Source organism: Pipistrellus hanaki, assembly GCF_964339955.1.
Source record: "Pipistrellus hanaki genome assembly, chromosome: 1".
NCBI lineage: Eukaryota > Metazoa > Chordata > Mammalia > Chiroptera > Vespertilionidae > Pipistrellus > Pipistrellus hanaki.
In genome coordinates this window covers 179667626-179684982 of record NC_140503.1, presented here as the reverse complement: position 1 = coordinate 179684982, position 17357 = coordinate 179667626, and the positions used below count along the sequence as shown (strand labels likewise).

At 41.7% G+C, this 17357-nt stretch overlaps 1 protein-coding gene across 1 annotated transcript in view; it reads right to left on the bottom strand.

Annotated features, from left to right (window-relative positions):
- LOC311621326 (cyclic nucleotide-binding domain-containing protein 2-like) overlaps nt 1-17357 on the bottom strand; it is a gene marked incomplete at its 5' end in the record, with an annotated part of 75354 nt that overhangs the window by 20162 nt on the left and 37835 nt on the right. The window contains 2 exons of the mRNA XM_084881288.1: nt 901-978; nt 12591-12655. Coding sequence (XP_084737414.1) covers nt 901-978; nt 12591-12655 — 143 coding nt within the window. The remainder of the gene's footprint in view (nt 1-900; nt 979-12590; nt 12656-17357) is intronic.

Below are 17357 nucleotides of genomic sequence, written 5' to 3'. Positions count from 1 at the left end.
ACAACATATAAACAAGGCTTATTCTTCAGAGGCAGCCGTAACTTGATAGAAAACTGCCAGGGATTCATTTCACTAGATACAGTAGCATATATTAAGTACACACTGGGGGAATAGGAATTCCCTGGAAAAATTGAGGGATACCCTGTCTCCCCGCATAGTTATAGGAATGGTCTTAGCGTTTGGGTATGGAAGCCCTTAAACCTTGAAGAAGCTAGAGGAAGACCTACCCAGATATCCATGGAGCTGGAAAGTCCTTTAGTGTCAGCACAATGAATAATAGACTGTTGCCTATTTTCTGTCAGCCAAACAATAGTAATAAGTGGGTAGATTAAGAAAATGGACAGGTGGGGCAAAATTATTAATATGGAGATTTCTCTAATGCTGACTTGATGCTGGTCTCTGAATGCTTCTTCAGTTTGAACTGGTCTATAAGCCATAAGTGTGTCCCAACCCTGTTCTGCATTCCAGGAGAGCAGGGACGGCCTAGTTGTCCATTCTAGGACATGGCAAGTACCCAATAAATGTTTGTGACAGTTGGCTTCATCTTGTAGTGCTGACTTATTTTCTGTTCATTGCCATCTTCTCATTTATTTTATATTTTCTTCTATCCCCTTTGTGGAATAAGAAGAGTTATAAATGAATTCTACATAAAGGCAAATTGAATATTGTTGAAGAGTGAAAGGATGGAGAAGTCACATTTAGTGAGAGGAGCCAGGTGAGACTTCATGAAAGAGGTGATTTTGACATGGTTATAAGCAAGAGGCAGGAGTGTAGCTGGCAAAGAGGACTCCTAAAGATGAAGAGAGCCAAGTCTTATAATTCATGCAATAAATTTTAGTCAAATGCTGATTTCCCGATTCTAAAAGAGAAGCTTAGGATACAAAAATGTAACAACGTGACCTGTAGTAACGTCGTAGAGAACAGTGAACCAGAAAGTCTATCTTTTCTTTTGGCCATGAGAAGAATAATGGGAGGCTCCTGTTGAGAGAGGAAAACAAATTGATCAGAATTTAGAAGGATACTTCAAGCTATTATTTTTAATTTTTAAAAGCAGCTATACTTTCTATTTTTCATTCTATTATTGTCTTAGTCCATTCAGACTGCTATAATGGAATATCCCAGACTGGGTGGCTTATAAACAACAGAAATTTATTTCTCAAAGCTCTGAAGGCTGGAGAAGCTGAAGGTCAAGGTGCCAACAGATTGGTGTTTGTTGAGAGCTTACTTCCTGGATCACAGAGGTTGTGTTTTTACTGTCCTCACATGGTGGAAGGGAAGACTCTGATCTCTTCAGCCCCTTATGCGGGCACCAATCCATCATGACCTAATCACCTCCCAAAGGCTTCTCAACACCATCATGTTAAGGACTAGGTTTCAACATATGAATGTTGGCAGGACACAAAGCATTCCCTCTATAGGAATGATCAAAGACAAAATATTACTTCTCAGTCTAACAGTCCCTACTCTTGGCTAACCCCATCCCCCAAATAATTTCCTCTAGTTCCAACTGCAGTCAGCCTCAATCCTGCCCTTCCTTCTTCCATATTCCCAGCATGTGTTATTGTCAGGGTCACCCTAACCATGACACCTTTAACCCAGAAGAACCTCCCTGGCCTATGATTCTGTCCTGCCTTACGGAGAACTTTCCCTACCTCAGAGTTCCTAACCCCACATTCCGATGCCCTCAGATCAGTTTCCTTGGACAGTATTGCAGACCCACATTGAAATGGAATTTTTCCACTCTCCATGGACTTGGTGATTTTCATCTCTGAGCCTTGCCTGAGAGGGCACCAGCTCTTTATACCCATTAGTTTTTTCTGGCTCTTGCTGGTAATTTCCTCTATGCTGTATAGCCCATGATGTTAACAGCCTATTTATGATATTTCTTGAACTTAAAAATAATACATAAATATATTTACCACACTGCCATGCATATGCAAATATTCCCAAATAATTTTTTCTAGTTATCTAATGTATACAAGATTTGTCTCTCCAATATAACAATAAACCCAGTAATCATAATACCATCTGGTTTAACATCTTTCCTTATGCAAGCCATTTTTATATCTTGTACATATAATATAATACAATATTTTTAATTTATTTTACATTTATCTTCTCCCTGAGAATAGAGCCTATAACCTCAACTTTCGTTCTTATACCTATGTATCCTCTACAACACTACAAACACAGGCACACGGTAAATGATCAATAATTGACTATAATATTAATAAAATAAATGAAGGATTTAAGGCATACCACAACAACTGAGTAAGAGTGAGAGCTCATAATCAACCTCAAAGACTAAAATGCTTAGAAGTCACTGTCAGAGGAGTGTAATAGATATACCTTGAAATGTTCAAGGAGGAAGAAAGTTCTGCATTTTTAGCTCCTTGGATCATCTTGGATATAGAAGAGATCCATAGATCAATCTACTTGGCAAGTGGAAAATAAAGCAGAACAAACAAAAGCACAACAGAACCCAAATTTCCCTGTCTGCCTGGAAATAGGGAATGTGAAGGTTGGTGGAAATAACAACGGTCGGAGGAAGTCTGGAAAGTGGTGCTTTCCTCTTCCTGTTGGGACAGATCCTGTGTGGATGTGACTGGCTGTTTCGGGGTCAGTACAGCTCATACATACAGGGAGAAGTTAGCTCTTCTGCCCAGGAATTCTGCTTCTAGAGGCTCCTTGTAGAAATCATGATGGTTTTCTCTGAAAATGCTTTCCTTTGAACCAACTGCATTTTGAAATATAGAAAGCTCTAGCAGAAAAGGGATGGGATGGATGTGGGTTCATTTGGGAATGGTCGTTCACTAAGCACTCAGTACTTCCCAAGCTCCACGGGCAGTGCTTCATGCCTGCTCTCCCAGTTAGTCCGGACAACACCTTGCACACGGAGGCTCTGGGAAGTGAAGTCACTTGTCCCCGGGCACCCAGTGGCAGAGCCAGGCTCCTAACTAAGATCAGTCTGAATCCAGAGACAACGTTCTTTTCCCAGCAACAAACTGCCAATTAAACTCAGTAAAAAGCTATTGAGCACGTGTGTCAGACACTGTTTTAGCTCCAGGGACATGGCATGAAACACACAAAATCGTGACTTCAAGTAGTCTACATGCTTGGGATTCCCAAAGCATCGCTCGGGATAGTTAAAATCACCTAAGATATCTCTAAAATGCCCGGTGAGACAGAGAAAAGAATGGCTGTGCTATCCAAGTCTTAAATCAATAAGGACTTCATCCGGAGACATTTGCATTCATTTTTATAAGGCTCACTAGAACCAGGGCAATTTTTTTTTCTCTATTTGAAATTCAATGAAAGGCAGAGAAGACATGCGGGCACAGAATGATATCAGAAAGGGCCTGACTAATGTCTCATAGATGTTAATTTCGTGACTCATCTTTTACCACTACTACTCCACAACATCCAACTGTGTTAGATACCAGTAGGTACCAGGGTCCACTTGGTCATTATTTGTTGTGTCATATTTAATCTTAAAAAGTCATTTTCTCCATTCTACACAGACTCTCCATGTAGCTGTAATTACAATTCTCTTCTGGCCTTCCCTTGACCCCAAAACTTCCAAAGTCTTTGCAGAGTGGCTACGATTATAAAGGAAATTGAATTTAGCAAGCCATTTCCAAGAATCTCCAAAGTGTATTTATATAATCAAGCAATGTAGAATCATTCTTCAATATTAATTAGAAATCCTTTGCACCCACAATTTTTTTTTCCAATTTTAAGGATAGAATAAAAATCAACTGAGGATTATTGTCTTGAAACCGTAACACATTGACCTAAAGAGTCAGGTATGCATCAATCCCAAACAACTCTGGGGGAAACTTCTTTGACCCACTTAGTACCAAGAGGTCTTTTATTGGAATGAGAAAATTAGCGATTTTGAGTGTGACCTAATTCTGACCAAGATCAATGTTACAGAACATATTACCATCCTGTTTTTTTGTTTATTCAAGTTCCTTCCTAGGAGCATCCTGAAGAACACTTCTAAAAGTGAGCTCTCTGGGGACTTGTGTCCACTGTAAATAACTCTGCCATCCAAAGGAATAATTCGGTAAAATATAAATACAGACAAATCCTCTTCTCTGTCTCACCTACCCCTGCTCATTAGGATTCTTCTTTCCAGAAATTCACAGAAGTGCATATACACCATAACTATAAATGGAAGTGACTGACCTGGTTTTGGATTTTGTGGAAATAATGAGATTATATTATACACAATGAATAGAAGACAGTAGGAAAGAAAGAGAGATGCAGAGAGCTGTCAGGTATCATAAAGGAACACAGGAGAATGGCAGAGACTGGATGAATTGGGAGGAGAGAAGACACTAGCACGGAAAGGAAACATTGTTGAGGAAATATTATTGGAACATCCCTATGGGTTATTAAAAATGTTCCTTCTTTTCCTAGGGCATTTAGTGTCACTGCCTTATATAAGTACTCACAGAACTCACATTCTGGCACTTAAAAAAGAGAGAAACTCTTCATATATCTAGTAACTTCTTTCCACTGAGTAAAAAAAAATAATAATTTTTGAACTAGTTTAAGGCTCATAAGAAATTGTATACGTAAAACTGAGTTCCCATGGATCTTTAACCCAGCTTCCCCTAATAATATTGTAATATGTTACATCACCTTAGCACATTGTCAAAACTAGGACATTATGTTGTTCAATATTATTAAGTCAGGCACAGACCTTATTCAGATTTTCATTTAAACATTTTTCTTCTTTTTTCTTTTTTTGTCTATTGTCCTACGAAGCTTCACCACATGTGTAGATTCCAGTAACAAATCAGGATACAGAAGTGTTCCATCACTACAAAGAAACTCCCTGGCGCTACATCCCTCACGCTGGCCTGGGCGACCACCATCGGGCTATTCTCTTTGACTCTAACGTTGTTATTTGGGGACTGTCATCACAGTGTGTGACTCTGCAACTGGCCTAATGCGCTTGCCCCTAAGATGCATTCATCACATTGATTTTTAAAGTTCCCATTAAGCAAACTTTAAAAGAAAACCAAAAACACTGTAAGCATCAAAACGGATCTGATCATTTTCCTCAAGCAGTATACATAGGAAAAAAGCATTTATAATTCTTACAAAGAGAGAATGTGCCATGTGGAATAAACTGAAGAGCTGTTAATAGAGTTACTTCTTTTTTTAAAAAACAACAACAATGTATTCTTTTTAAAAAAATATATTTTATTGATTTTTTAACAGAGAGGAAGAGAGAGGGATAGAGAGTTAGAAACATCGATGAGAGAGAATCATCGATCAGCTGCCTCTTGCACACCCCCTACTGAGGATGTGCCCTTGACCGGAATCGAACCTGGGACCTTTCAGTCATCAGGCCAACGCTGTATCCACTGAACCAAACCGGTTTCGGCTAGAGTTATTTCTTAGAGGAGATTAAAAGAAACAGCTTTGGCAAGTTGAAGGATCTTATTTTGGCTTTCCTAAAATTATGACATCAGGATCACTGGGACCACAGCATTTTGGTTTATTGCTTAAACTAGAGGCCTGATGCCCGAAATTCATGCAAGAGTAGGCCTCCCTCCCCCGGCTGCTGGCACCGGCTTCCCTCTGGCACCCGGACCAGGGCTTCCCTCGCAGCCACAGCTTCATCTGGTCTAATTAGCATATTTTGCTTTTATTATTATAGATTGTTGTTGCTGTTTGTGGAGAGCAGACTAAAATTTTGGAGATAAAATTTTCATTAAGAACTTGATCAAATGCCAGTTCCTACACTATTTCTGTACCTGTGATTAGTAACGCTATTTATGAAAAGTAGCAGATGTTCACAACCATTTCGACCATTAATGAAGTGGCACAAGAATACTTCTACTATACAATGTTTATTACTTCCCTCAGCATTTTAAATGCTCGGATGTAAAATCTGATGAAGCTAACTTTTAACAAAACAGTGAAGTCTTCATAGCATAAAGTTACATCCAGAAACCTAAATTGGTTTTTAAATATATGTAAATAGGAATATCCTGTTAAACCTCTACAATAATAGTAACATATCTGCTAATGAGCAGCTTGCCAGTTCAATAGGCCCCTATAACTCACTATGCCAATGTATTTGGCCTGGGGCCGGGACCGCCTGCTCTGAAGACACAACTTCTGAGTTCTTTTCTGTCTTCTAATAATCACCTCACCTTTCTGGCTTCCTATTACAACCTTGGCCATGGCAGCCCCCTCCAGAGGGGGATTCCTGCTCTGAAAGGACCCAGGTTTCATGACAGGGCAACACCCCCAGAGGCAGCTTTGCGGATCCTCCGGGAAAGGCCAGCTGTCTGTCAGGAGAAACAGACCATCTCCCAAGTCCAATTTAAAATACAACCGTTCTGCACACACCCAGGTGGCAATCACACACTCTGCTCAGTGCAGCTGGACAGCTCTTTCCCTAAAGCCGCAGGTCCAGTGATTGAAAGGAGGGCAAGTATGCCCTGGCCAGTGTTGCTCGGTGGGTGGAGCACCAATCTATGCATTGAAGGGTAATGGGTTCCATTCCCAGTCGAGGGCACAAGCCTGAGCTTCAGGTTCAATCCCCTGCCCCCCTTCAGGTGCGTGCAGGAGGCAACCAATCAATGCGTCTCTCTCATATCAATGTTTCTTCCTCTCCCGCCCCCAACCCTTCCTTTTCCCCTTCCTTACATTCTCTCTAAAAATCAATGGGGAAAAATATCTTTGTGTGAGGATTAAAAAAAGAAAGAAAGAGATAAGATAAAAGAAAGGAAGACAATTATTTGGCAGGTTAACCCAGCAGCAGGAAGGGGGATCCCGCTGCAGCCAGTGGAGTGGAGGATGTGCCCCAGGTGATGCTGTTAGGGATGGCAGCCAGGGCAGAGAGCAGGCAGGCAGCTGGCCACAGAGAGGCACAGCAAACCCCAGCAGGAGGTTGTCCCAGAGCACAGAGCAGGAGGCAACGAAGAACTGGAAGCAAGAATAACCATTATTGCTTGTCTCATTTTCGGTTCTTATAAGTGTATTTCTTGTATCACATGGTCTCACTCATCTAGGGGAAATGATGAAAAACATAAACTGATGAACAAAAACAGACCCGGAGACAGGGAAGCATCGATAAGACTGTCAAACCTCAGAGGGAAGGTAGGAGAGGGTGGGGAAAAGAGGAGAGATCAACAAAAGGACTTGTATGCGTGCATATAAACCTAACCAGTGGTCACGGACACTAGGGAGGTGAGGGCATGAGTGGAGGAGTTGGGGGGGGAAGGGGGCAATGGGGCAATAAGGACACATATGTAACACCTTAATCAATAGAGAAATTTAAAAAAATGCAATGTTGCTCCATTCACGCTGTTGTTTGTTGTAATTTCCTATGTAATAAAAGGCTAATATGCAAATTGACCAAACGGTGGAATGACTGCTTGCTATGATCCACACTGACCACCAGGGGGCAGACACTCAACACAGGAGCTGCCCCCTGGTGGTCAGTGTGCTCCCCCTGTGGGAGCTCACCAGAAGCTGGGCTCACTGCTGGCAAGCTCAGCGGTGGTGGTGGGAGCCTCTCCCGCCTCTGCAGCAGCACTAATGATGTCCTGTCCCCCTGCTGCCTCAGGCCCGCTCACCCCGGGCTCCCGGCCCGCGAGAGGGCGCAGATCGGGCCGAGGGCCTCCCACCCCCATTGCACAAATGTTGTGCACCGGACCTCTAGTGTTCATTAAATACCAAATCTTTGAGAACACAGCTCCCAATACATACTTCTCCTCATGTCACTTACGTTTCCCCTTTCATTTATAATGTGCTAAAAATTAGAGACTTTCCCCCCCCCCCCCCAGAATCTAAATTCATTTCCAGGGGCTAGGAGATTGGGCATAATGTCAAGTGTATCCAAGAATGATGTTTGGAGGCAACCAAGAGGAAAGCAGGATGCTGGGGTGAATAGGCCAGACCTCGCTTCTGAGGGGTTCCCAGAAGATGGAGGTGCCCAACATGTGGAGGATGGAGCGAAGGCACGTCTTATGAGAGCAGGCTGAACGCAGAAAACCTGACGCTCCCAATGAACTCTCCTCAGCCTCCCACAGGCACGCAACCGGCCGGGGACAGATGGCTCTAAGAGGGGACCAGTTTCAGTCCAAGGAAACGAGGCGACGGATGTGTAAACATAGATTTCTTTTGGAATAAATATTCATTGTGAGTCTCTTGATTTTTAAAATGTATACTTCATGAACTATAAAGACATTTTTAAGAAAACTGAAGGGGACATAATTTAAATGTCTCCAATCTTCCTCCTAAAGTGCACCCTTCTAATAAAATTATTTCATCTAGTTATTTAATATATATTGTCAGATAAGGAGTAGTCGGGCATGTGACCTTTCCAGTTTTGATAACTGTCAATACTGGAAGTTTCGAGCAACGTAATTTTTTAAAATTAAGGACTGAGGTTTATTTGGCATTCGAGAGCACCACCTGCTGGATTAATGAACAACAACAAGTCTGGAACAAAAGTGAATCTTCACGTGGGTTTTTAAAGAACTGGTCATGGAACCCTATGAGGCGCATCCCTTCTCTTTTCTTTCCCTGCCCAGTCGCTCCTTTCCCGCCTTTATTACACCCGGAGGCTGTCCATGCCGCCACCACCTAGCAGTACTGCTGAGCCCTCAGAGTGGCTATGGAGCAGGCTTCTTGTGCCTCATTTAATAAAATCTAGGATGTTTCTACGGTAAATATCAAGTAGAAAGGCAAATACTACTTTTGAAACCGCAAAGACCAATCTTCTTCGAGGGACTGTTTCTTTTTGCCCGGGGATGGGTTTGTGGGGTTCTGTTTGTTTGTTTTACACATTAACCACCATTCTAATAGATCGCTTTCACATTTCATTTGTAAATAATGCCTAGAGTTGACTGATTTACAGTATTTGAGCTTGTTGTTGTGCTATGGCTTCCTAATGGCTTTTGAGAAAAAGGAGGTTGGTTTAGAGCTACTTTTTTAAAAAGCCTCTGACCTCAAAGGACCCACAAGTGTTATGAGTGAGAGGAATGGCACAGATAAAAGACATTAGGGATTGGTAGAGACTGGGGACTTAGAGATCTGTCTCAAAGGGTATACCTTATCCTGACCCAGCCAGCTCTTCAGTTTTTTGTTTTTTTTTTAAAGAAGCCAAAAAGGCCTGATTTTCATGAGAGATCATTAAGTGTTTAAATGTTAGCAACAACAACAAAAACAACAAAAAAGACCTGCAGGCCAGAAGTGGCCTGCAGGCCAACCTCTGATTAAAAGTTGTGGATACTAAGACCTTACCAGATGTATTTTTTGGACTTTGCTCACTGGATGATAAAATATGAACAAGTGAGCGGTCTATGGCTAAAATTCACTCCAGTCTCTGATCAAATCACTTTACCATGCCTAAGGACCTCGACCACTCAGTCAGCAAGTCTATGCAATATGCCCCCTGTTCCTTGACAGTCATGTGGCAGGATCATGGATTCTTGAGACGTCCTGGCAATGGCCTTTTATTCCTCTGGCTGCCCATGTGCCTTAAAGTAACCCAACGCTCATATTTTGACTACAATAAGCAACAGTTTAGCAGAACTGAGAAAGGCAGCTGTGTGGTTTATGGGCTTAAAACTTGCATTGCATTTCCAAACAGACACATTAATATGTAACTATAAAAATATATTTATGGCCCTGACCCGTTTGGCCCAGTGGATACAGTGTCAGCCTGTGGACTGAAGGGTCCCAGGTTCAATTCTGATCAGGGGCATGTACCTTGGTTGCAGGCACATCCCCAGTAAGAGGTGTGCAGGAGGCAGCTGATCGATGTTTCTCTCTCATTGATGTTTCTAACTCTATCCCTCTCCCTTCCTCTCTGTAAAAAATCAATAAAGTAAGTCACATGATATGAAAATTTAAAAAAAAATATATATATATATATATATATATGTGTGTGTGTGTGTGTGTGTGTGTGTGTTAAAAACAAAACAAAACAACACCTTAACTCAATTTTTGGCCATCACAGTCTCCTCATTCATACACCCTATTGGGACAACCAGAGGCAATCTACCTCTGACTTAAGAAAGATGTTGACAGCATTTACACATTTCAAAAAGAAATTCATTAGCTTTCTTACTCAGAGTGCTCCAGGAAACAGTACAGGTTTTATGTTTTGGCCTGGGGAAAATTCATGGAGAGCATAACAATACTGTGTAGATAACAAATTTCATGACAAAAAAAAGATTTGAAGGATATTATTGCCTGCCATAAAATACTATAGATTAGATCATGTAAACAACAGAAATTTATTTCCTCACAGTTCTGGAGACTAGAAGTTCAAGGCCAAGGTGCTGGCTGATTTGGTTCCTGGTGATGGCTCTCCTCCAGGCTCGCAGATGGCCACCTTCTCGCTATGTCCCCACCTGGCCTCTCCTCAGTGCATGAGTGTGGACGCAGAGAGACTGCACTAGTGACCTCTCTGGCATCTTTTCTTAGAAGGACACTAACCTTATCAGATCAGGGCCCCATCCTTAAGGCCTCATTCAACTTTACTTCCTAAAGGACCCCATTTCCAAATTCAGTCACACTGCAGGGGAAGGAGCAGAGAGGACTTCAAGATATACATTTGCAACAGGACAGCAACGTTCAGCTGATAACAAAAGAGCTCCACTGTATTTCTTTATCATCTGCAGAATGCCTCTTGAAATTAAAATAATTAAAGCATCTCCTTTTTTAAAAATTGAGTATGAACGTTGGATTTTTTATCTTAGCCAAATTACTTTAAGTCCCCTTTCCCTGAACTACAGTCCTTTTCTGGTCTAATAGGCACACCTGGTGTTTATTTTTATATATTTGCTAGTCTTTCATAATGTTTCAACTTAGTCTCTGAAATGATTCTTCCTTCATTGTTAATGAATTTCCAGGTTCTAGCTTTCCATGGAACTTCAAGTCATTACTTATAATGTCAGCCCTAGGTATAGCTTTTTCTCAGAATTTGCTTTAGAATTCTGGGATGTCATCAATTTATAATTCCTGCTAGGAGACTGGGCTTAGTAACACTCTACAACTCCCAATTTTACCTTTATTCTTTGGAGATGAGGTACCTGCCCAAACAAATCTGGTTTTAAAGAATAATAACTTGTAATATTATGAATTTTTAAAAATGGAATCCCTTTAATTTCTTTCTTGAAAGAATGCTGTGAAATGCCCTCAGGTACTGGGCATCAGGCAATCGTCATGGTCCTCCCACTTTCCCTCTGCAGGCTCTGAAGCCATGTTCCTTTTAGCCTCTGGCTACCCCTGAACTGGACAGCTGACCCAAGGCTGGACTGGCCTAAGCAGATGGTTTTTCTCACAGGAAGTTGGAAGAGGGACATAGAAAGCCTCCGGCAGTAAAATATGAATGCTGGGTTAGAAGTCTTGTCAGCCAAGGGCACCATTTGTGGGCAACTCCAGTGAATCATGCCCAAAGAGAGCAAAGGAAGCCAGTCCTCAGCCAGCAATAGAAGGGAGCACGTGTGGAGCAAAGCAGAGACAAGAGGCCGTGCAACCGAGAAAGACCTGCTCCGCAGTTCCCAGTTCTCACCCCTCTGAGCCTTCACTGTGCGACGTAAGTGGATGCAGAGTGAAGCCAGCGCCTCACTATTTTAAAATGTAGTATATTAATAGAAAATCTGAGGTATAGTGAGCCCAATGGATCAGGAGACACAAACGAGCTATCAGAATGCTGCGATACAAAACCAAAAATAAATGAAATTAAAAAATCAATGGAGCTGCTTTTAAGCTTTCTGGCTCTCAGCTTCTTGGTGATTATTGCCCTTGTTTTCTAAAATGTTCCCACATCTTGTCTTACAGTCTAGTTTAATTCACGCCCACTATATGACTGGTTTCAAATCATTTGTGGTAAACATGTGAGTCTCATGTAAATTAAAAGCATGAAGATGTACTTGCTTCATCTGATGCATTTGTTGTATGAAATCATAAAATGAACAGACTTCTGAACTACATACCTGTGCACATGTGCAAACACACACATGCACGCACGTGCGCGCGCGCGCGCGCACACACACACACACACACAATATGCTATTGGTTTCTGACAGATGACTGTACCACCTAATTTGGCTGTATTTCAAAAATAGACAGAGCAGTACAAGAGCGTAAGGGATCTAGAAAAAGATGCAAACTCGTGGGCTTTATATAACCATTTTACTATTTTACCTATGCTAATCACTCAATCATTCATTTGTTCAACAAATATTATTGAACATGAATTAAGTTTCAGGCTCTGATCTAGGTATCTGGATAAAAGTAAAGATTTAAAACATCTATCTTATTTAATCTCTAACATGGAGGAATGTACTATTATGTCCATCTTACAGATGGAAAACTGAGGCTAGAAGAGGTATATAAACTTGCCCAATATAGAACTAAGAACTGGTAACACTGGGATTCAGATCCAGGCCTGTATGCCTTCAGGGCCATGTACTTTTCAACACACCCTACTGGCTTTCCGCACCATAGACATTTCTAGATTATCTTGAATTGTAAATAAGCAATATCAAACATCAGTTACTTTCCTCTAAAATTGCAAAAATTACATACAGGAAAATGCATACCCGAGGAAGCTGCATGTTTCTTGATATCGTTCTTGTACTCTCTGTGCAAGAATACAGTAGAAATCCTAAAAACACACACACATACATATATAAAAATACATTCATATATGAAAAACTATCCACCCACATATATATGAAGCAACCTTGGAAAATCATTTACTCTATTTTCCCCCTGTCAAGTCACATGATATTGTATTATAAATCCTATACACCTCTGATTTACAAAATCGAATTTGTTCAATAAACAGTTATTTAGTAAATGAAATAAATTTCAACAGTATGTTTAAAGCATTTCCATTTTCACTTAAAAACAAATTAACTGTGTGGCTGTTTTAGGAATCCTTAATTAAAAATTTTTTTTTCTTAATTTTTAAATTGTTTCATTTATTATATAAACTATGGTGATATTATTAACTGTCCTTCAAATAACCTATTCTATTTCATAGATGATAATTTTTAATAATTTGAATAATAATATATGAAAAGATAATGAAGTACAAATGTATAAAGTCATTTTTTTAAGTATTTTATTGATTTTTTACAGAGAGGAAGGGAGATAGTTAGAAACATCGATGAGAGAGAGTCATCGATCAGCTGCCTCTTGCACACCCCCTACTGGGGATGTGCCCGCAATCAAGGTACATGCCCTTGACCGGAATCGAACCCGGGACCTGTCAGTCCCCAAGCCGATGCTCTATCCATTGAGCCAAACCAGTTTCGGCTATAAAGTCATTTTTTAAAAAGGCAATGCAGATAGACCTCGGGTTATGTCGGCCTCGACGTACCTTGTTTTGTGGTTACATTGCCATTTCCCATTTATTTATTTTAAAAAATGTCCCATCATTTCGACGTATGTACATATGTGCTTTATGTTTTTTATTATTTATTTACCACAAGTAAAGGCCAGGAATTGTTATCTTTCTTTTATTTTAGTTTTTTAATTTTTATTTTTTACTGTTTCACTTCATTGCTGCTGTGTATGTGCTCCATGTGAGTGACATGGGTGCTCATGTAGGTGGGTTCCGACTTACAGCGAAAATCGCGGTACGCTACAGGAACGGATCTCCGACGTAACCTGAGGACCTACTGTAGTCGGTTTGACCATGTCCCCTAACATTAATATAAAACCAATGTGTGCACTGAAGGTAAAGAAAAGGTAAAAATAAACACACTGGGATGTGTCTATGCCAGTTAAAATCCAAAATACTGCTAAAAACAAAACACAAGATATGGAGAAAAAGAAAAGATACACCAATGAGTAAAAAGGCAACTTTCTGTTTAATCTGAAACCAAGGATTTTTTCCCCCTAAGTGTTTCAATCTTGGTTATTAATAGTGGCATTGTGTTTTACAACTGAGCGCTAATTTCCAGAAATATCCGAAGACTTCCAGAGTTTAAGTTTATGTCAGTCAGGCTAGGCTAGGCTATTCTGCTGTATCAAACAACCTGAAAATTCTCAGTTTAAAACAATATTTTATTTCTTACTCATGTGAATATCCATCATATGTCAGCCATGGACTTTGCCTGCTCATAGAAGTTGCCAGATACCTAAGCTGACAGAGGCTCATCCTGACAAAAACAGAGGCAGGGAAGGCAGAAGATAGAGAACCCTGTGCTGGCTCCTCAAGGGTCTCCCCAGAAGTGCACCCAAGTCTACTCACATGCTATTGGCCAAAGTAGGTCACATGACCTAGCCTGGCATCAGTAGGGTGAGAATGAATCATTCTTGCCCTGGAACAGACAGTCTTCCAATGGTCTTAACCGTATCCTACAGCTAGGACTACAGATTACAAAAACAGACTCATCTGCTTCATCTCATTTGATTCTATCAACAACTCACAGGGCAAGACAGGGGGGGTTGCTGTGGGGCATTTCTGTAAAACTAACTCATCAGTGTTAACTGGTTCTGCTATTTCTGTTCTTCCACATCAGCTGTCAGACTGGCAGCAAAGGGTGGGACAAGCCATGCCAAGGCCCCTACCAAGCTGCTCTCAAGCCCACCTGCTTCATCCACCCTAGTTCCCGCCTTCAGAGGGTTCCCACTTCCTTGTACTCCCCTCCAGTCCCAGGAAAGGAGCAGGTGGGCCAGAGAGGAGATGACTGGCTGAGTGACATAAGCCTGGTTATCCGATCCGAGGGCACGGAGCTATTTAGGCAAGAGTGCAGCTGCGTCCATGGACAGTGATAGGAATGTGACATAGGGAGAGGCAGGTGCCTGCGCCAGGTGAACCCTGGATGGATAAATGCTAAAAATAGCGTGAGCTTCCTAGTTGATAGAATCAGCCAGGGCTTTCGGGAGGTTAGGGCTCTCCGATCTCCAACAGGGGCCCAGGATGGCTTCACAGATTGCTCCTGATCCAGATGTCAGTGATGCTCACTGCTTCTGCCACAGTCGTAGGTAAATTATGAGGGTCAAAGGAGTTCAGGTATAAAGCCTTTAGTATAGTGTCTGACTTGCCAAAAGCCCTCGGTGATGTACCGACTGTTTGTTAATGTGCTACACACTGTGCAGGAGCCCACAGTCCTGGGCCTGCTGGGAAGTCACCGCCAGGAAAGTGGTTCTCGCACACTCTCCCTAAGCCAGCAGGGTAAGGAAGCTGCATGGCTTCTCCCTGTCATCCCAGCGTCTCCTTTCCTCCTCCTCTCAGACGTAAAGGTGCAAGGCCCTGAGTTCCTCCACTGGTCCCTTTCATACATGAACCTGGGGCTGGAGTGCCTCCTGGGCCAAACCTCCCCCAGATGTGCATGTTACACCTGACCTTCCACCTTCACAAACCCTGTTCCTCCGGAGGCTCAGAATGCTCCACAGGGTGCCTGGGATGCATGAGGCACATGAGCCCTCAAGCACTGAACACGGATATGTTTACAATGTGAATAGCCGAAACCAGTTTGGCTCAGTGGATAGAGCATCAGCCTGCGGACTGAAAGGTCCCGGGTTGGATTCCAGTCAAGAGCATGTACCTTGGTTGTGGGCACATCCCCAGTAGGAGGTGTGCAAGAGGCAGCTGATCGATGAATCTCTCTCATCGATGTTTCCAACTCTCTATCCCTCTCTCTTCCTCTCTGTAAAAAAAATCAGTAAAATACAATGTGAATAAAGAAAAACAAATTAACTTATAAATGCTCAGAATGTAACATCTACTACATCAAGAAGATCACAAAATCCAAATTAATCTCAACTCCCAATTCTAAAGTTCCATTAAACTTGTTATCCTCATAGTGTTCTACCCACTGCTCATTATTCCTATTGAGCAGATGGACAGCAAATTAATTTGTCTGTCATCTTTTGGCAGGTTTCGCAGTATCAGAGGAAAATAAAAAGTGTTTTATTGATTCCACAGTGAATCTGAAAGGCTTTCAGATACATCCTAAAGTCAATGAATGCCCTAACGATCATCAAAAATAAAGGGAAAAAAAAAAAATGAAGAAAGAAAAGGATTGGGTGTCATGTTACTGGAATACTCTGGAAAGCAAACTTTAGTGCTAAAGCTACCAATAAATTTATAGCAGAGTGTAATGTAGTGTAAATAGTCCTAGAGTGGGGAGGGATTTGTTGTGTTCAAGGAACAGAGAAAAGGCCCCATACAGCTAGAACATCGTGGGTAAGGAGGGATCAGCTGTGAAATGTCAGAGAGCAGTGTGGTAAATTATCAGCCTCAATCTCTCTCTCTCTCTCTCTCTCTCTCTCTCTCTCACACACACACACACACACACACATACATCCATGGCCTTTGACATATCACTTTGCAATTGCTCTCCCAGAAGAAGAAATATATTTCCTTACTCCTGGACTCTGGCTTTGTTGTGAACTTTTATTTGGTCAATGAGATGTCAGCAGATATGACATAACAACTGTGTTCAGATGCTCAGGTATGCCCTCTGGCACTCACCCATTGCCTGTTGGTAACTGGTCCTAGGAGGAGAATGAGAGCGCCTGGAGCGGAAGGGCCCAAGGTCACCTGCAGTGTGAAGCAGAGCTGCCAGTCGGCAAAACCTAGATCAGGCAGCCGCAGCCAACCTGCAGGCCTGGGAGTAAGCCAGCCGACCAGCAGACCCAGGAGAAAAGAAGTTGTTTTAAACTGGAAGTTTTAGGGTGGCTTATTCCTCAGTATCACTGTGGCAATATCTACCCAATACTGATCTTTGTGTGCCATAAAAAGAGTGTGTAATTGGAAAAAATAAAATATATTACACAACATACAGAACGATTGTGTGTGTGTGTGTGTGTGTGTGTGTGTGTGTGTGTGTATGTATGTGTGTGGAGAGAGACAGACATAGAGAAGAAAAGCACATATATGATAGATACTTTTTAAGGGGTTACTTCTTGAGCGTAGAAATAGTGAATGTTCCATTTTTAAGTTTCTGCAGTCTTTACATCTTTTTTACAGTGTTCCAGTGAGCACAGAGGAATGAGGAATAAATAAGTAAAGTTCTGTTTATCACAGCCAGCAGAGAACCTCAAAGGTCAGTCAAAAGGTATTGAAGTTCCTTAGATGAATCCTGTTTGCCATTTAAGCTTGTCTGAAACCTCACTATTGTACTGACTAGTGTACTTACATGTCCTGTTTTTCAAGTAAAACTGAGTCTGTAGCAGGGTATCCTGTGTCCTAACTAGACTGTGGTTTGCAGAATTGGGGACCTGATGATCCTTATAGGATTCAATCCCCGTGAGAATTGATCATCACAGAGGATCATGTTTATGACTGAGGAAGAAGCTGCTCTTTTCTGGCAAGGGTGCCCAGAAGAGGGAAGGCAAGGAGCTGAACG